Genomic DNA, 21184 nt, shown 5'->3' with positions numbered 1-21184 from the left:
CTGAGCCCATGTGCCACAATTACTGAAGCCCACGCGCCTAGAGCCCATGCTCTGCAACAAGAGAAGCCACTGCAGTGAGAAGTCCGCGCACCCCAACAAAGAGTAGCCCTGCTCGCGGCAACTACAGAAAGCCCGCACACAGCAACGAAGACCCAACACAGCCCAAAAAAAAAAAAGTAAAACTTGAATTCATTAATGAAAATTTGGCAACTGTGATATAAGATAGCATTAGGCTCTTATGAAGTCTATACAACAACTATTCTTAGGCTAAAACTATTAAAACAAAACAAGTTTCTATGTTGAAAATAAGCTTCTCCTCAGCAGCAGCTTTGTGACAATTGAGAAAGGAAATGCTCTTTTGGGGGGACATATTGTAAATTGTGCTGTAAAGTACAATGGTGGGAAAACACAGCACCGCTACAGAGGCAACTCAAAAGCCAGTAAAGGTATCTGCTAAAGACAAGTTAGTGAAAGTGTAAAAGTGATTCTTTTACAATTTAGAAGAGCTTTTAGCAAAATACAAATTTGCAAACATTCCCTTCCCTCCCAAGTAAATGACCACAAACCAAAGTCACACCCTTGTTGCCAAACCCCTTCAAAAGTCTTAGCTTAATGCCCTTACAATAGCTATTTTACCCATGAAATCCATTACACAGTTGTGCCTTTCATGAAAACTTACTTCGCCCCTGTCTAGCCAAATGAGAACTGCTAGAAAAAAAAATATCTGTTTATTATTATGTTAGAAATCCAGGAGGAGGAAAAAAAGACATCTAACCCTCCAGGACTCTCTTCAGCCTGAGGCAGTCACACAGCTGCTGTTTCCTCTTTTAATGAGGAGTCTTGCCCACTGAAAAGAGCCCAAGGCTGATGTTGGCCTGATCCCCCTGTCTGGATTCCCCCCTTTCTATGTAAAAATTGAAGTCTGTCACTCCACATTCATCATCACTTTCTATATATAAGGCAAAGCGATTGGGTGATGATTTCAGAAAGACACGGAGAGTTGTTTGGTTGGTGTGCTGGCAACAGAAAGAGATACTATAAAACCTCTGCTAGATCATCAGGATTTGAAAAGCCAGCTCTACTTAGCTTTCCTCTCCTGGCTGAAATATTAGAGGGGGGCATCTGAGCTTTTCTGCCTTAGCTTATGGGGTAACGTTCACTCTTCCAGGGGAAAAGGAAGGATGCAGTCTTGGACTACACACCCTTGGACAGAACCAACAATGCGCTGGCAAACTCTGAGTTATCCTGAGGGTAGAGAAACTCTGTGAGAAGGAAATGAGTGTCCGGCATAAAGCCACAGAGGCTGTGTCTGGATATGGTAGAGCTAGCCACAAAAGTAGCTACTGTCCTTTCACAGGTGAAAATGATTTAAATGATCATATTTTCAAAACCCATTAGGATATACATGAGAAAGTTAAAACAACACCACTACCACCAAAAACTTTGGAAAATTAAAATTTGTCTCTTCAGTAAATGTCACTAATATATTGGTGGCAGTATATTGCAGGCGTGAGATAAGATATCTCAGGTCCCTCATTAGATATCACTGTTGCTTCTTATCTGAGTCTTCTGATCAATTAATAAACTGTTTTATTGTCTCACTGGGACTGAACTCTAATCCTACAAGAATGACAGTTTTATCCTAATAAATTCAGAATATATTGGAAAGTGCTCTTCCTTTTCTGAAGCATTTTTCATTGCTCTCTAAGTACAAGATCAGATAACATGTTTGAAACAAAATAATGGGCTTGCAATCCTGAAATATTTCATATGTGGAACTGCAAAGAATTTCAGCCACTGAACATCATGTACCTTGAAAAGCAGATTGACTTAACATTTATTGGAAAGTGAAACTCTACACATTAGCTGGGTTTTGTGCCTGCAGCGTTTAAGACAGATAAGAAAAAGATGAATAATCTGTCTTATTTTTTGCAGTAAGAATGCTAAATGTCATGCTCTAGTGCAGCATGAAATCTTCCTAACAACTATGAACCGAAAGGGATTTATGGACTCAGCTGCATTACGTTTTTTCTAACTGTAGCACCCAAGCCTCAGTGAATCGCGCAGGATGCAGTCCAACCTTTTAAAAATTTCCAGCTAGAGTGCTGGAGTTAGGGAAGGTGTGGGGTTGGGGTGGGATTCAAATATTATGGGAGATTCTCTGGTTCTAGAAAATTCTAAAATATTTACTGTTTTTAACCATTTTAATATAGCTTTCATTACTAATAAAAGGAAGTACATGGGTCAAAATTAAATGTTTCATTTGTACAAGTTCTTAACATGCTCTTTATTTAAAACATCAGCTTGGCTGTTTTTGAAATGAAATTGTGATTTAGTTGCACACACACACACACACACACACACACACACACACACACACACTCCCCATATCTCTTTCATGGAATAGCTGGATTCAGAGGTCTGGTGTCTCAAATTGCCACGGCTACGTGTTTTAAAACGTATAAAACTGCATGTGGTTTTTAAAAGCATATTAAACACACAAAAAGTGCATAAATAATACAGTATAGATTTAAATTTGTTTTCTTAATATCTCCTAGTTTATTCTCGAGCTGATCAAGCTAAGTCTTAATAACTGTGTAACACCTAACATACAATGATTTGGTTTAAAACCCAGTCACCCGGTACAAATCTTTCCCCAAACCGTAGCTAAATGAAAACAGCCATGCTCTTGGGGGTGGTTCCTGTTCTGACTCGTACACTTTGTTTACTTGGGCTTGAACCAAGCGACCGACCAAGACCTTTAACTTGAATCTTTCACAGGAACCACTTAGTACTAAGTCCAACTGTTCCACATGCAGGCAGAGAAAATATACACTGGGTCCTCACCAGGGAAGTAGCTTCAAGCAAAATGTGTCTGGATCAAGAAAAAAATTTAAAAAAATTGCCATGAAGATTTTCATAGTGCCAAACACATGCTTAAGTAAATAAGGCAACAGAGAGTTAGAGAGTGTGGCTACAACGTCATGGCTGAAGTCCACTTCTAGAAGCTCAGTTCTCTAAGAGCAGGAGGCACTTCTGTCTTGTCTGGGACTGTATCTCCCCATTGTCTAGAAGAGTGTCAGCTGTGTGGTATGCACTCAATAAATGTTTTTGGAATGGATTAAATAATGAATTGGCTTACAGAGTATAGAGGTTACTGTAGTCATCAGCTGTGCTTTTACTTCTCTTCCAGGAACTTTGAGAGAAGGCACACAGTCACCCATTTGTCCACCATCCACTTGCTTCCCACCTTGCCCTGAGAGGTAACCTCTAGACTCATCAGTGATGAGACAGCCATCATCTATGTGTCAGACAGAACGAAATCTCCTGTTTTGCCTGCTCCAGCATGGCTGGGATCTCTAGCTTGCACGGTCCAGGTTAGGGTTCTGGATTATGCCATGAGTGGATCCCCGTGTGTGATGAAGGCTCATGCATGGGCACCTGGTAGATAAAGCAGCTGGTGAGGAATCAGAGAATGGGCAGGCCAGAAGGGAACAGCTCCCAGTGTGAGGAAATGGAGAGCAGTATTGCTCTCTAGCCACCACTCTTTTATTCACATAGCACTAAGGGAGAGCAACTGCCCAAGGAGAGTGTGAAGCAAGCACTTCAAGTGCAGGGCCTAGGGGCATGTGCCCAAACACCACTCTAAAGGAAAAACCTGGGGGGTAGGATTTCCCTGGTGGTCCAGTGGTTAAGACTCTGTGCTTCCAATGCAGGGGGCGTGGGTTTGCTCCGTGGTCAGGGAACTAATATCCCACGTGCCACGTGTTGCGGCGAAAAAGAAAAAGAAAAACGTGGAGGGAGATGGTGCTTGGGCTGATGGCTCACAGTTAAATGAATACATTAATTTTTGAATTTTTCCACCAATGGGATTTATGATTTCCAAAAAACACACATGACAGCTGACAGAGACTTCTACCTTGTAGATTGTAGGCAGACAGGTCTCTTGAGTCCATGTTCCACCAGGGCATTCCTCCAATCGCACACATTTATCATGGCACCAGCCACACTGCACAAAGGAAGGGGCGGAGAGGCACTGACTGCAGGACTGGAAATGTTCACAGCCCAAGCCATTCAGTGGGATCTTGGTGATCTGTGAAGACAAGTGATGGAAAGAGCTTCCAGAGGGTTTTTTTGTTTGCTTAATAAAAACTAAATACATCGAAGACACATATAAATATAATTTTACAGAGTCTGACAGGGATAGCACCTATGTGTGCTAATCGTAATAATGCTTACGTGATTAAAATAAAAAAAACAAATTTCTTCCTTCCTTCCACTGTTGGTGCATATGTGATAAAAGTTACCATTACTGTCCAGTGAACACAAGCATTACCATGCAATATTAGAGGTCCTATTTATTGGGACATTTTGCTCTGTCTGAGATGATTTTATTTTTATTATTTTATTAAAAAATTTTTATTGGCGTATAGTTGACTTACAATGTTGTGTTAGTTTCTGCTGTACAGCAAAGTGAATCAGTTATACATACACATATATCCACCCTTTGTTTGATTCTTTTCCCATATAGGTCATTACAGAGTATTGAGTAGAGTTCCCATGCTATATAGGTCTTTATTTTCTATTTTATATATAGTAGTGTGTATATGTCAATCCCAATCTCCCAATTTATCCCTCAAGAGTATAAATTAAGCTGCTGGAAAACACACTTGAAGCCCGGGGAAATTCTAAGTAAGTTTACATATCATTCTGGCATCAAAATGCACCTCCTCTCAGAGAAAAGGGATTACTGGCCAGTGTCAGATTCCAAGGTACACTTCAGGGTTTATCTGCCCGCACTAGAGTTCTGCCCTTAGGGCTGTAATTCTCATTCTGCGTGTTTGTTCTTCTCATTGAGAAATAGAGGACAAAAGGAGAAGTTCACATCATGAAGAGGACCTAACATAGGTCCAATCTTCCCCGAGTAAAAATTTAACTTGATTTCAGAAGATCTCTGGAATACTCAGGAAAGTACTTGATAGAAGAGAGGCGAATTCAGACGAAGAGAGAAGTTAAAAAGGACCAGATGACACTGGCTGTAAATATCCACTGAGGAGGAACCACATTCATGGAACCTCCCTGGGGAACAGGGCTTACCTTCTTCCCAGTGACAACGAGTGTATAGCCATTTTGGTTTAGCGGGTTCTCCACAATTGCTTCAGGAGACACAGGGTGGGAATCCAGGAGAAAATTCACATGTGGGGTTAACGATCCTGATCGAGAAACCACAACCTGAGGAACAAACCAGAAAGCACCCTTAGTCCAATAAGCTCAGTTTAAATATACTGTCAGGGGAAAATGTGGACGATAATGGTAATACCAGATTAGACGAGCTCATGGGTGTTTGAACTATAGGCCCAACAGTTCATCTCACTGTAAATCAATATGACATCTTCTAATCTCCTGCCTTGAAGACAATTCATCTGCACCCCCAAGACAGAGTTTTGCCTATTATCTTTTAATGATTTCTAGGGAAGGAGATCTTCCAGTCAATCAGCCAGCACATGCAGACAAATCCTCATGATTGTATTGGGAACTGGAAGAGCCAAGCACAGAAGACCTCCTTTATGCTACAAGGATACTGGATTATTTTTTTAATGTAGTCTCCTGACTCACCCCACTGAGCAGCTTCCCTTGATGTAATGGAAAGGGTAGTGAATGGGAAGTCTGGAGACCTGGATTTGGTTCCAGCTTTGCTATTCTTAAGCCATATGTATAGATCTTTTGAGGTCAAAATAGGCCCTCAGCTAACTTAGAAATGGTGTGCTGTCATTTCTTACAGACCATTGTCCCATCATACTTTTTTACTTTGATTATAACTAAAGTTCTGCTTCTTGGCCTGGTGTTACAATAAGGTTTTAACAATGCCTTGGAAATGAGGTTTGATGACTGGTGTGATTCTTGCTGTTAGGTATTTCTAATTTGGGATGGTTCTCAGTTATATAATTTCCATCTGCCCAGCTGCTAGAACCCAGTAATAATGAAGTCCAGGTATAAAATCAGATGACTATCTGAGATGAACACTCAGACTATAGGAGAGTTTAGGAGCACTCAGAGGGACTCTCATTCTTAAATAGGGCATAAGGTTGTATCTACAGGAGGGTACAGGAGGCTGAGCATAGCTCTGGGCTTGGAATTGACTTTGTGAAGTTGCCTGACATCCAAATACCCTTTTACATTTCACTGAAAGTGCGTTTATTTGCCATGTGTTTGAAATCATGGGACAAACGTGGGCAGCTGTGAGATTAGGATTAAATAATAAATAACTACTCCTTCTACCTCAGCTTTCTTATCCATAAAACGGGAATGAACTGCGTAGTACTCTAACAAACACACAACATACAAATGTTTTGGGGAACCAGTAGTAAATTTTTTCTTCAGTATAATAAAGGAGTCAAGTTGCCTGAAACAATTTGGGAAGATTCCCAAAGTCCCTAATTTGCTCCCAGAGAGTGGACTGTTGATAGAGAAACCAACCACGCTCACACAGAACTATAAAAATTAAACACCATGACATTTTTTTTCTAACATTTGTTCTATCCCAAACACTCAACACTTTGAAAACAACTCCATTAAGCAGGGTGGCTATATTTGCACAGAAGTTAAGTGACGGATCGAAGGTCATTTGGTCAGAATGGGAAAGGATGGAAACTACTGTTATTCCTAAATTTAGGGCCAAATAGTTATTTGTGACTTTTGTAAGGAAGTAAAAAGAAGTTCAATTACCAGTCCTACCTCCCTTTGGGTGCTGGTTACAAGCAGACTATCAGAACACCAAACTTCTGTCCCAAGTTATCCAGATTTCAGTTAACCAATTTTTCTATCTTGACGTACTTCTGGTGCTCACCACCTTTTGTTTTTCCTACCCCTCACTCCTCCCTGCCCCCCAGTTTTTTCATATTTCCCTGATTGTTGTCAATCACTTCAAACTGAAAAGGTGAAAAAAATTTTCATTTTCTCACACACAAGTAAAAACCAAAACAATACACCAGCCTCTCTTAATAACCTGACTCTGTTCTCTGCCTCATTCTGTGCTTTCTACTTCACTGGAGATCATTCATCCCTCTGAACCTGCCTATAGGTATTTGCATTTTGTTTCTGTCTCTCTTATACCTTCCATTCTATTCAGACCTGCTACATAACAGTCACCTCCTCCTACTGTTTTGTCTCCTATCTTCTTGCTCTCTTTAATATCATTTCCCCTATCTATAATAAGAAATCCCTTCTTAATTAATAGGTCATCATCTTTGACTTTATCAACTATCTTAAGCCCATCCAAATATTCATTTCCCAGAAAGGATTAACATTACTCTTTTCATAAAGGAGCTCTTTGCACCTCTGGAACTTGGATAGATTGATTTGGTGCATTACCAGTTAAGACTTTTTGTCTGAAGAACACCATATATGATGGTAACTGAGCCTTTAAATGGGTATTTTATTTACTCCTCACAATAATCCTACAGGGTAGGTACTATTGTTTTCCATAAAGAAAAGATGACAGAGAATCTCAGCTAGAAAGTACAAGAGTCAGGTTTCCAAGGAGCTTTATCTCATGCCAGAATCTGTTTGCTTGACCTCTTTTTAAACACTCAACTGATCTACTCTTGGAGCACCAGAGTAAATACCAATAAAAAACTTGAACTCTGAGCTCCCAAGAGCCACTTATGAGTCAAAGCATTAAAACAAATTTCACAATATATTTGCCTTGCCAAATACTCCTTGTTTCAGTAATCTTGGCTGCACAAGTTAAGTGTGCCTAAGGAGAAAGACTCCACATCTAACTAGTTTTTGACGGCACAGAGGAAATGTTATTAGTACAGCTGGCAAGCTCAACTTTTGATCATGAGCTAGGATAAGTGTGGCTTGTTATAGAAAAAGGAATGAACCAGAGAAGACAGGAAGGCTGTGTGGAAAAGTGAGACGACTGCTTAGAGTTTCAAGCAGAGGTCATATCACAGATGCAGATACATTTTTAGTTGATCATTAGCCCTTTCTCTGGAGGGATACCTATTGCTATTGTTTCTATCATTAATTCCTCACTTTCTCTTATTGCCAGAATTCTAAATGAGTGGGTAACCACTTTAACTCTCAAAATACTCCCGAAGCAATGTTTGCAAGAAGTTAGGAGTTCCTTTTGGTTGTCATGGAGATATTTCTAAGGACAGAACAGAATCCAGCATTTAAATTTAATTCTTATGATAAATCACCTGGCAGTCTTAGGACAATGAGCAAGAAATAGAAGACTGGCAACTATCTTTTGAGTTTCTACTGTGACAACTAATCTTTAGTGTTTAGTTCTCAAAACCATTTTCTTTAATGTTCTTGAAAATACAAGACTAGGGTGAGGGAGTAGGGAGGAATCTGAATTTACTTGACTGTGGTGGCTATGATCTCAAATTACCTGGGGAAGGACAGGGGAAGAAATATATGTAAAAATAAAATAAAACCTTGTGGCTAGGGCCCTAAATTCATGACCCTGAACAAAGTAATTCTATGTAATATATCTATAAATACATAAAGGCCAGACCTCTTCACCCCACAGACAGAGTTCTATTTTTTATTTTTATTTTTTGCATTACACGGGCCTCTCACTGTTGTAGCCTCTCCCGTTGCGGAGCACAGGCTCCGGATGCGCAGGCTCAGCGGCCCTGGCTCACGGGCCCAGCCACTCCGTGGCATGTGGGATCTTCCCAGACCGGGGCACCAACCCGTGTCCCCTGCATCGGCAGGTGGACACTCAACCACTGCGCCACCAGGGAAGCCCCAGAGTTCTACTTTTGATTAAACTGTTATAGAATTTAATTTTCTTTAGGAAGGATGAATACAATTTAACATGAGATACTGTTTCTCACATAACGTGAGATACGTGGTTTTTCTCCTCATTTTTTTAAAGTAGACAATTCAGTGGTTTTTAGCATATTCACAGATTTGTGCAACCATCTTCACAACTAATTTTGGAATATTTTCATTACCTCAGAAACCCCACACCCCTTAGCCATCATCCACCCTAGCCCGTCATACCCTCCAGTTCCTGGCAACCACTAATCTACTTTCTATCTCCCCAGATTTTCCTATTCTGGACATTTCATGTAAATGGAACCCTACAATATGTGGTCTTTTGTAACTGGCTTCTTTCACTTAATGTTTTCAAGGTTCATCCATGTTAGAGTATGTATCAGTACGTCATTCCTTTTTATTGCCAAATAATATTCCTTTGTATGAATATACTATATTTTATTTATCCATTTATCAGTTGATGGACATTGGGTTGTTTCTACTTTTTGGCTACTGTGAATAATGCTGCTAGGAACATCCAAGTCTAACTTTTGGTGAGAATATATATTTTCACTTCTGTTGGATATATACCTAGGAGTGGAATTGTTGGGTCTTAACGGTAACTCTATGTTTAACCTTTTGAGGAACCGCCAGACCATTTTCCATATGGGATGCATAATTCTACATTCCCATCAGCAATGTATGAGTGTTCCAATTTCTTCACATCCTTACTGACATTTGTTATTTTCTGTTTTCTTGATTATAGCCATCCTAGTAGGTGTGAAGTGGTACTTCATTGTGGTTTTGGTTTGTATTTATCTGCAAAATGTTTCCTTAAATTAAGTAAAAGACAAGTTTACTTCTGAAGGTTCACAGCCTTCCATCCATTCCTCCTGCCTGAGACTGACACTTGGGCATCACCTGCTCAGCCTCCCAACCAGTTCTCTGAAGAACATACCTCATGGTCAGACTGGACTTTTGTAAAACAGAGATCTAGAGAGGCTGGAGGTGGGGGAGGGGTAGAAGAAACAAAAATGGATTCTCACTAGGAGAAGCAGAGTGGGAGATGCAGCACATTCCCCAGTGAATTGAGAGAGGGAAAAAAAAAATGTAAGTGTAGGAGATGACACCATTAATAAACAAACTGGGTTATAACTGGATGTGAACTTACAGATCCAGGAAATGAGTCTGATTTCTCTCTAGTTTCTAGTACAGATCTGGCACATAGTAGGTCCAAAAGGCATATCTATTGCTTAAACATATGAATAGACTGAAATAATAAGCCTACGTAAGCCTTGATGAAGGGATGGTTTTTTTTTTAATGCTTCAGACATTTAGATAACCTTCAAGAGTTTGGTTTGCATTTTCAAGGTATGGTTTCTGATGCCTTTTGCAATGTACTGAATATTTGTGTCCCCCCCCCCAAGTTCCTATGTTGAAATCCTAATCCTCAGTGTGATGGTGTGAAGAGATAAGGCCTTTGGATGCTGCTTAGGTCGTGAGGGTGAAGCTCTCATGAATGAGGTAAGTGCCCTATAAATGGGACCCCAGAGAGTTCTCGTGCCCTCTTTCCACCACGTGAGGACACAGTGAGAAGATGGCAATCTGTGGACCCGGAAGCAGGCCCTCATTAGACTCCAGATCTGCTGGCACCTTGATCTTGGAATTCTCAGCCTCCAGAACTGTGAGAAATAAATGTTTGTTTTTTTAAGCCACCTAGTCTATGGTAATTTGCTACAACAGCCCGAACTGACTAAAACACCAGCTATAGGTGTATATCTTAAGTATGTGAGAGAAATCGGTATTTGTTTAGAAAGAAATCAGATATAAAGAGTTTTGTTTCAACCAAGGTAAACATCTAATTTTCTGGAATTAAAAAAATGAAACATAAGAAGTGGAAATTGCTGATTGGTGCTGACAACTCAAAATTAGAAGTAGTAAAACAAAGTACCAGGTGGCAAAAGTTGAATTAAATGAAACTTTGCTCTGTTCTTTCACTCTTTTTTTGGTAAGTGGGCACAAGAGCTTCTATACCAACCTGACACTATAAAGGCCAGGGTATGTACAAAAAGTAAAACAATTTTTTTAATGATTATAATACCGATGTGTATGTGTGTTTCAACTTTTTGAAATGAGTCAGAGTGAGTCAAAATGAGTCAATACCAAACTGAGAACTTTGTAAAAAATTTCAAGCATCTAAAAACCAAATAAGCTAGTAAATTTGTAAAAATTAAAAAAAATCCAATACTTTCAAATCAGTATTCCAAATACAATGATTGTGGGATTCGCCAATCTATATATAGAGTATATCTGTCTGAATTTTGAAAAAACTACTGATAAATATATTTTCTGTTTTAAAATGTCTCTCCATTTTTTCAAATAAGCACCCAAACAAGAAATTCCAGTTATTCCCTGCTACCAAAAAACCCAAAACAAACAAAAGGTTAGCACTTTCCCATGGTTTCAAATATGTATGGTGTTTTAAGTTTCTATGCTATAAGAGTTTATAAGATATATATATTTCAAGACCATGCATTAATTCATTTTAGGAGACTATATACGAGCTGGGCTTAATTTTTTGTTATGGACATAACTCTGAAATTATTATTTACAACAGGTACTTTTTCTCCCAAAAGAAATTTCAGAACCCATGAAGTATATTTTCCTCTAAAGAAATATAGCAAAGCTACCATTCTTTAGAGATGTAACTAAATCAATGATGTGCACCTTAAAAACAGGCAGATGATATTTTTATCTGAGCATTTTATAAAGGAGACGGGTAAGTTAGCAATTGCTGAAAAGGAATGTTCAAGTTCAAGCTTTGTTTGGCTGTGTCTCTGCAGGCTGCTCACAGCACTGATGAGTTGATGATCTGTGTCTACATAGTCTAAAATAGCAGTAATCCCAAATGAAATGTATGCTGCAGGCTTCGAGCACAAAGCACTGACATGCCATGATGGCAGCACAGGAACTGAAGAAATTTAGAGACAGGAGGTCAATAGATGAATCGATTCTTCTTACTAGAAGTGAGTAATTATTGTCAAGTTCACTGATTACTAACATAATCCTTTAAGTGATGGTCATAAGTAATGATCATGAGCTAACGATGTCTTTTTAGGTGGTCCCTACCTCTTGAAGTTTCTTGCTTAAGACCAACTAGTCCAGTTAAGAGGCACAAGAGAAAAGGGGTTATGGGTGGTAACAGCATCAAGGAATTGGGGAGAGGGGAAAGGGTGATGGGAGAAGAGCAAGGATAATGCCAAAGAACCTAATGAAATCTGTGACAGTGCTCAGGCAGTGGCCACTGTATATAGACAAGGCAGCTGCCCAGTGAATGTGGAGCTGAACTTGCAACAAGTCTTGAAAGTGCCTCCCCACTCCCACCCCACCCCCATCCACTTGCTCTCCCTGGCCTGACAGTCATGCACAAATATTTTAATAACGATGCTTGCATCTAGAGATTAAAGGCCTTATATAAGTGCTGTAAAAAAAAAATCAAGCAAGCATTGTTTTTGGATGTAGATTAGATGAGGAGCTCAGAAGGGGAGATGTGGGCAATCCCTGTGATTAGTCCTGTGATCTTCATGAGTATCCTGCTTCCCTCTCCCATGTAGCCCTGCACACTGTGCTCATGTTCCCCAGCCTTGTTCTTTTCTACATCCGCTCTGCCTCCAAAATTCATAAGAAGGCGTGTTCTTACTGTTTACTTATACTATCTCAAACATTGCTTATCATATTATTTTACTTCAGAGCATCCCAGAGTGATCACACAAATAAAAACTGTTTTTGAAATCTATATCTACACTGACATAGCTCTACAGATAGACTTGAATGTATGTACACATTAGTATATTTAGACATAGCTGCACCTGTGTAAGTTACACGTTTAAATGTTAAAAACATGTCAAAAATGTCTTCTCTTCCATACGTATAATATTGTTAGCTAAACAATATAATTCTTTCTAATCAAATAACCACTGTGAAATACCTGATTCACTTTGCACCCGACAGCTGGGGCTGAAGCTTGTATTCCCAGTCAGAGTTGAACATAAGCACAATAGGAAAGGCAGAAACAGCTGCAAACTCTTGGGAGAAAACATTTGCAAAGCAACTTTGCCTTTAGGCTTCAGGGTAGGAAGGAAGTAAAATCATTTTTCTATTCCTTTTCATGTATGGCAGCTGTCTTTGGGAAAATTATGTCCCTTCTATATTGTAACAGAAACTTCATAGTATTATTAAAACATGGGTTGTAGAAACTTAGGCTTGGCCACAGATTCAGCACTTCAGTGCAGTCAAAACATTTACAGAACTTGGCAGGTTACCGCTTGGATAGATTAAGCTGGATGGTCCCCAAATTTCTGCTGCACTCCTGACTCCGCCTCCACTTTATTTGCTGTAAACAAACTGGGTTTCAGTGATGTTGACTCTTTTATCCTTTAAATGGTTGAGGTTTATTTACATAAAATTTTACTAAGGAATTCTTCTGGGCAAGTGTCAGAGAAAGAGATCCTCTCTTTGTGGGTTTCAGTAGCCCTGTGTTTTTTATGTCTTTGTTTTCTCTACTCTTCGTGTCAGATACATGTTTTTATTTCCCCTACTGAAATTTCAGTTCCTCAGAGGCAGGTTCTGTGTCACTGCTTCCTTTGCTGCACTTACTTGCCTAGTAAAGCAAAGTTAGTACCTTCTTGATACATATTTGATGAATTAAGAGCCACCTGGTTTAAAAAAAAAATCAAGGATATCAGTGCTTTTCATAAAATAAATATCTACTCATATACTTATTTTCATCTTTGGTGTTATGGATGCAAAGGTGTACTATGGCTTCTTTTATGAAAATGCTGGGAGACAAGAATAAAACATTTGTTACATTTTTAATAGAAATGTTAAAGCATTTCTATTATAATGAGACTGATGTATATAACATATCACTTGGGTTGTGAAATCTGTCACACAGTAGAATTTACTTAGCTATTAAAGCAATCTATCTAAAAATGGAATTCTTTAGAATCTGGAAATAGGCTAGGAACCTTATGATGTGAAAAAGTGTCAGACCTAAAGTGACTGTAGAAAGTTTATTAATATGGAACTGGATTGGTGAGGTATTAGACAATTAAGAAAAAAAGAAAAGCAGAAAAAAGATAAAGGGAAGCAAATCAACATAGTGAACACAATAGGAATTCAATAGAGGAATTCAGTCATCCTCCTTTAGATTTTTCTTGGAATTCTACAGAATAACATCAACGTGAACTAAAAACACATATAAACATCACATAACAAACACATTTTACAAGGATAATAGGTACGATCATATTTCAAATATGTTAGAGTGCTTGTCTGTGTGGGAGGAGACTGGGCATCTCTCCTTCACATTTTGAGGAGTTAAGGACAGCATTGAATGTTCTGAAGTGGGTGAATAAGAACACTGGGCTGGGGGAGTGGGAGCAAAAGTGTAGTTAATTGTGAAGCAATAGGAGGAGGGGAGACCAAGTGTGGGATTATTTAGATAACAGGATCTACAATATATGATTCATTTTGAGGTGGGAAAGTTGTATTTACACGTTTCATGATTTTGAAAAAATTCCACCATGCCCACTAGTAGAAGAAAAACATTTGATCAGTACCCAGACTGCTATAAGACAGTGTATATTTGTTAAAGAATACAGATAGAGAATGTACAGATGGGCAAGTCATAGGAAAACATCATCGTCCTCAATTCGTTTACTAAAAGTCATTGCCGGACTGGGCTGTTAATTATGTCAGATGATTATGAAATAAACATCCTTCTTTAAAAGAAATTTCTAGTCTTTGTGGAAAGTCAACATTTCCAATAGATACCATCGTCACTGTGCCTTAACCAAGAATCTACTAATGAACTCATGTTGAAAGCACTACCAATAACTATTAAAGCAGCAAAACAGACCCAACACGAGAGCATTTTAATTTCTGCAAAGTGCTAGGCTTCTTGTATCTAGGGGACACGATAACTGCAAGTCTGAAATGTGAACTTTTACTGTATGGAAATACTGTTGCTATCCATTAAAGGTATTTCTTAACAAAATCCGGATCTTTTTTTCCCAGTGTTTGCACTTTTTTGTGTCTGACCCCATCATTTTGCAGAATCAGGAGAACTGGAGTTACAATGGGATTTTGATGATAACGTCCCTTCCTAACTCCTGCCAATATTTCTCAATGATGTGAATGTTTCTTCTCATGGAGACGCACGGTTCACACAATAGCTCTCTTTTGATCCGTAGCTTCCCTTGAAATAGGAAAACATCGCCTGGAAGCGCTTTAATTGTTTCATTTTATTTTCCAATCATGTGATAGAAATCATGAATGGAAAAAAAAACCCCAAACCGTTCCAGGCAAGAAAATTAAAGCAACCACATTTAAACTGAAAGCTTTAAGAATTTAACAACGGAAAATAGGCCTTACACTTCATAAAAAGTGGACCAAGCTTCATTGTTTTGCTTTCAGTCTATGCCTCTAGCTTCCACTGTGATTCTCACTTACAGTATTTGCAAACACCTTACTGTAAAAAGAGAAGGAAATTAACTGCATAACACCGGATAAAACAGACACAGACACTCTCAGAAAGTATGTACCTGCATGAATCGACCCTCTGACGTTCCAAGATTAGCGATGGTGAGGTCTCCTTTAATAAAGGTGGATATAGATGTTAAGAGGACTTGGTTGAACTGGCCCATGAATAAGTCAACGCGCTGCAAAGCTGTGGTAAACTCCGTTCGGTATTCATCACTGCGCACTTCGCAGCCCGATGAATTTCTCAAAAGTGTCTGGAATAAAATATGGTCATAGAATTAATGTGAGTCCAGATGTGAGCAAGCTATTAAGAAACCTTTTTGGTGTGTCTTTTTAGAGCTTGGAGGGAATGGCAAGGATAATAGACAGTTTGCAAATAGACAAATAGTCCCAGAGAGGCAGAAACAATTCTAGTGACCTAAATGACTCTAGTACCAGTAGGTGCTGCTGTGAATATACAGACTCTAAAACCAGGGGCAAATCTTTCCCTCACAGTTTGTATCATGGTTTGATATGTACGTACATAAAAATGGAACTTAGCTGGTGCTAGTAAAAGAAAAACAAAACTATGAATGTTTCAGGCCTGGACATGAAGGTAATGCTTCTAGCAGGCAAGTCCAATGAGATGAATATCAACTCGAATAATCATAAATGTCAGAATCACACTAGGACATTGTATTTTAAAACGTGTTCCTTTGTGCATTTGTGCGCAGTGGGGTGGTGGGGATAATTCATGGGGAGGCGGCAGAGCACAGACTCCAGACCTAGGTGCCTGCATTGAACCCTGGTCCTTAATGGTTACTCGTTGTATGTAATTTCTATAACCTCCCTGTGTTTGTGAAATTCATGTTATGTCTGTTATAGTTCCTCCATTTGTAAAATTGAGAGAATTACAGAAATGTACTTACCTTACAGAGCTGTTGTAAAGATTAAATGAGCTAGTTTACAGAAATCTCTTATAATAGAACCCAGCACAGAGAACACAGAGTATTTGTCCTCATTATGGTGAAAGGCTCCAAAAATGTAAAAGTTGTGCATCCAATGCTTTGTTAACCAGCTAACTAAAAGGCAATTACCACTAAATCAGGTATTTATCTTTTAGCTTTAACTTGAAGTGAAAGGCTTTAAAGAACGTTGTTCGCTAATACATGACAATTTAAGTACTATGGATCCCTCCCTTCACCTTGACACTTCAGTCTGCTGGTCTTCCTTCTACTACTTCTCAGATTGTAACATTTGTCTCCTTTGCAGGACCATCCATGCTTGCCTGTCAATGTTAGAGTTTCTCAAGACTCCATCCTAGGGCTGCTCCTCTGCTCACTCACTCTTCATACTCCCCACCCGGGATATCTCAGTTTTACTCTATTTAGTTGACACTCACATTTGTACCTCCAGGCTAACTTGCTCCTCTGAGCTGACTGTGCATTTATCAAACTGCCTATGAAATCTGAACTCAGATGTCTCAAAGACCTCAGGCTCAACATGACCAAAGTAGAAAACACAATCTTTCCCCATGCCTGACCTTGTGATATAATGCACCCCAGCAAATGGCTGCACCATTTCTCCAGGTGCACAAGTCAGAAATCTAAGTGTCATCCGTCATTCCTCCCCATACACAGTCCATCACCAATTCCCATCAATTGCACTTTCTAAATATCTCCTGGGTCTCTACAGTTTTCTCTATCTCTACCACGGCAACCTTCATCGAAGGCACCTCCATCCTTTCCTGAACCATGACAATGGCTTCTTAACTGGACCTGCCCCGTCCAATCTCATCTAATCTCTTTCTAGGTCCATTCTCCACACTGCAGCCAAATTTTCTTTTTAAACCACAAATCTCATCATGTCACTCTGCTTAAAACACTGAACATTTCCCCGCTGCTCTTCGGATCAAGGACAAAACTTTTAACATGCCCCATTGGATCCTGCATCATCTGGTTCCTGCTCAAATTCTCCAGACTCACCCTGCGCTGTGTTCTTCCTTGCTCTCTATGCTCCAGTGAGCTGGCCTTCTCTTAGTTCTCTAAATAGCTATGTGTCCTCCATGACAGGGCCTCTGCACATGCTGTTCCCTCTGCCTGGAATGCTCCTTCCACCTCCAATGCCTCCTTCAGATCTCAGCTTGTCATCAGTTCCTCAGAAGGCCTGCCCTGACCCCAATATCTAGGTCAAATGCTTCTATTATAGACTGTCATAATACCATTTACTATGTGAAATAGCACTCATTATAGCTGCAACTACTATTCGCTTGTGTGATATAAGAGTGATGTGAGACTTCTCCCAAGTGGCTCCCTGTCTTTAGGGACCCTGCTTGTTTATCACTATATTGCTAGTAGTAGATGAAATATCACACATAGTAGATGTTTAATAAATACTAATTGAATAAATGAACAAGTAAGTAAATCAATTATGGGTAGATGGGGAATGAGTGTGAAGATATGAACCAATATTACTAAAGCTATTTTTTTTTTTCAGGAATAGGGATAGTTTATGAGTTTATAAGGGACAAATGGAGTGACTGCCCCCGACTGTCCTGACAAGATAATTGCAAATTGGTAACTTTGGGGAAGATAATGGGGGCAAGAAGGTGTATAAAGAAGACAAAGTCTAACTTGAAGAAAGAGAGAAACAGCTCAGTTTTACACATCTTTGTATGTAGCTACAAGTCCAGGAAAATGATTTGAAGATTAGAGATTTTCTATTATTGTCCTATTATATTTGTAATAATCAGAAAGTTGTTAGAGCATATTTCAAACCAACTTAGTGCTTAAGAACAAACTGAAATAAAAAATTTAGTTACCCTTATGTAAAATAACCTTACTCCTTAATGTCAAACTTCTGTCACATAGAATGCAAAGTTCTTACATGTATTAACTTTTATGGTTAAATATCACCTAACATCCTGTTTTATACAGCAACAGCTACTTTTTTATTTTAAATGGTGATACGTTAGCAAACAGAGAGTCTCAGAGATACTAAACCTATGACTTTTAATAAGATGTTCTAGTTCTAGACATTTTTTGATATATTTATGAGTGCTATTTTACTATTTAATTGGAGACTTTTCTTTACTAAAGTGCTATAGATTGCTCTGAGGAGTAGCAGATAACTGAGATGTACTGTCAGTTCAATAGTTACCAATTAATTGGTAATTAAGTTTCCATTGGTGATCAATCATCCATTTTGCAGAGGGTGCTAGAACCAGGGAAGCTTCTTAAAGGAGCAGAGGACATTTTTAAATCAAAGCCCTTCTGAAGTATTCCGTTATAGAGGTGGCTGCTCTTCAGAGTCAGCTTCTGTGATTTTGTTCATTTCTTGTTCTCCCTTTTTTCCAATGTCTAGGTGGCATTCTGGGAACTTTAAAGCCTCAGACTTGACTTGGGGTCCAGTGCTGGGTGGAGATAGGATGGATTCATCAGCATATAAAACAATTGGCAAATTGCGGAGTAGAGTCTTAGGTTGTAAACTAGTAGCAGCCTACTATCAACAAGAGTCCAGCAACTGTCTCATTTATCTTTTATCCCCACTGTGTACACTGCCTAGCACACTGTAGGTATTTAACAACTGCCTGCTGAAAAATTAATGCAATTATACTCCAATTTGCAAAGTAACCAGGCATAAAGCTCATTTGCCTACCCAGCTTGCTTTGTGGTCTGCCTTGCTGAATAGGGCAAGCTGGAGAACAGAGGTTTAGATGCATCTGAGTGTCTGCAAACCTGCAGGACCTCACTGATCTTTTCTAAATGAAGGGAGAGAAACAGGACCAGAACTTTAGCTTCTATGTGTCTGTTTTCTCACATGTAGGGCTTAATAAGTGTAGAACTCTGCATCAGAGTTAATGCAATATTTATATTCCACACTTCAAGGCTTCTCCTTCAGGAAACAGTAAGGTCTCTAAATGGTACTTCCTCAAGGACTGAGAGGGATTCCTGTCCCCCACCCCCCCACAAACAAATTCCAAAGTATAGAACACTGAACAATGTTGGAATAGGATGTACAGAGCTCCTTGATCTTAAAAAATTGTGCAATGGAGCCGAAAACCAAACATCATGTCAGGGTCAAGTGGCATTCAAATTTCAGAAGCCAGGGGACCCCAACCTTTTTCTTTTTCATTTTCTCCTCAGCTGAGATCTGCAGGAGAGGGGCACTAACTTCGAGGAAAACGTAACATTGCAGTGTTCACTGCAGGAGAGGGGGACTACTCCTTGTCTCTTCCTGCTGAGAATCCTGATAAACTCGACGCCTGGGGTCAGGGTGGCAGGAACTGGCTTACAGAGCTGCGGGCTGTCGTTATGCTTGAATAGTTAGACCTTTAACTATTAGAGGGAGCCTTGGTTTAAACTCTCAGCATTGCAAAGGTATCTTGTAAATACTCCATCTGATTCACCATGTCCCTTACAGGTAATGAGTGAATGTGTTTGTTGCTCATTTGTGCAGGAAAGATGGGGTGACTTCTCACCACTTTACACACAGTTCCTGGTGTGATGTTGGAGTGGGACTGCGTCCAGCTGGAAGAACAACTACAGACCCACTGCCAGGGGTCTCCTTGCCACTCGTGCTTCTCTTAAAGCCAAAGGTCTCGTGTTTTGGGGTAAAAGTGAACGTATCTGGTGAAAAGCAGTTCTCTGGTACAACAGCTGCTTTGGGGCATTGCAGAAGAGCCTACAGAGAAAGTTTCCCCCCAGCACCAGTTGAGGAGCCAGACTAATGCTCTCTCTTTGGTAACAAAGGGAGGAAGAAGGAAGGAAGGAAGGAAGGGAGGGAGGAAATCAATCTTTACCCTGCACCTACACTGTGCCAGGCACTGAGTTGGGCATTTTCACGTACAAGCAGACTCACAGCAGCCCTGTGAGGTTTTATCACACTGAGTTTCAGGAGGAGACGCAGGGCAGCCAAAGGTGGTGGCCACAGGTTCACACTGGAACAGGCATTCGAATTTAACTCTCTCTGACTCTCAAGCTCATGAATTGCTTTTGCTACTGTTTACTATTCTGGGCAAAGTTCCGAGAGTTGTACAATTAGAAAAATGGAAAGGGCCTTAGAGACCATCTTACTCCAGTCCCTCACTTTATGTATGAGAAACTGAAAGTTAGGGAAGTTGTAACTCTAAGAGAGTTGGAATCACTTAACGAAAGTTATCATTTAACACGTAAACCCACAACGCTTCAAAGAAGGAAATGTATTGATAGATTTGCCCACCCCTGATTCCTCTTCTGAGAGAAAGGCTGGAATTAATCATTATTTTCTGGACCATGGCACAGAAATGACCACTAGCATTTTGGGCTGCTCTAGTTAGCATGGCTCTCAAATTTACCTCTTTGTCACCTATTTTGGTTAATGAACATTATTCCATCCCGGTCACTCGAAATTTCAGCCATCACCAACTCCTCTTTCTCCAGCATCTCTCACATCCAAGCAGTTGCTAGGTCTCGCTCAACTCTGTCTGCAGTGTCTCTCCTGTGCAGCTCTCCAGCCACCCCTGCACGCCTGCCCCAGGATAGGTGTTCCTCACTGGTCCTCCTGTCTCCCATCTCATCTGCCTTGAAGCAGTTACTTCCTTCTTCAAAATTTTAATTGCTTCCCAAAGGCCTGCAGGAAAAGTCCAGTCTCCTTAGTATGACATCCTAACCTGCCTTGATTAACATGCTCAGTCTTTTTTCCACTAAGGCATTAAGATTTTCCATTAAGATGGTCAGGTGACCATCTAGGACACCATGGGAATCTCAGAGTGACTATCCTGACACAAGACCCTTCCCATTTTTGGATTCTTGCATTTACTTTGGCAGCTGATGGTCCCCTCCCGCTGGCCACTGACACCCACTCCCTGCTCACGTAAACCTGAAGGCTGGCTCTCTCCTAAAGTCTC

General features: G+C 39.9%; 1 protein-coding gene across 2 annotated transcripts in view; it reads right to left on the bottom strand.

Annotated features, from left to right (window-relative positions):
• MET (MET proto-oncogene, receptor tyrosine kinase) overlaps positions 1 to 21184 on the bottom strand; it is a 128537-nt gene that overhangs the window by 43223 nt on the left and 64130 nt on the right. For both annotated transcript variants that reach the window (XM_079931189.1, XM_079931190.1), the window contains 3 exons: positions 15381 to 15572; positions 5098 to 5232; positions 3920 to 4093 (listed from right to left, as the gene is read on the bottom strand). In XM_079931189.1, coding sequence (XP_079787315.1) covers positions 3920 to 4093; positions 5098 to 5232; positions 15381 to 15572 — 501 coding nt within the window. The remainder of the gene's footprint in view (positions 1 to 3919; positions 4094 to 5097; positions 5233 to 15380; positions 15573 to 21184) is intronic.

The sequence above is a fragment of the Stenella coeruleoalba genome (assembly GCF_951394435.1).
Source record: "Stenella coeruleoalba genome assembly, chromosome: 9".
Lineage (NCBI taxonomy): Eukaryota > Metazoa > Chordata > Mammalia > Artiodactyla > Delphinidae > Stenella > Stenella coeruleoalba.
Note: the sequence above shows the minus strand (reverse complement) of the source record. Positions and strands in the feature narration are given on the sequence as shown.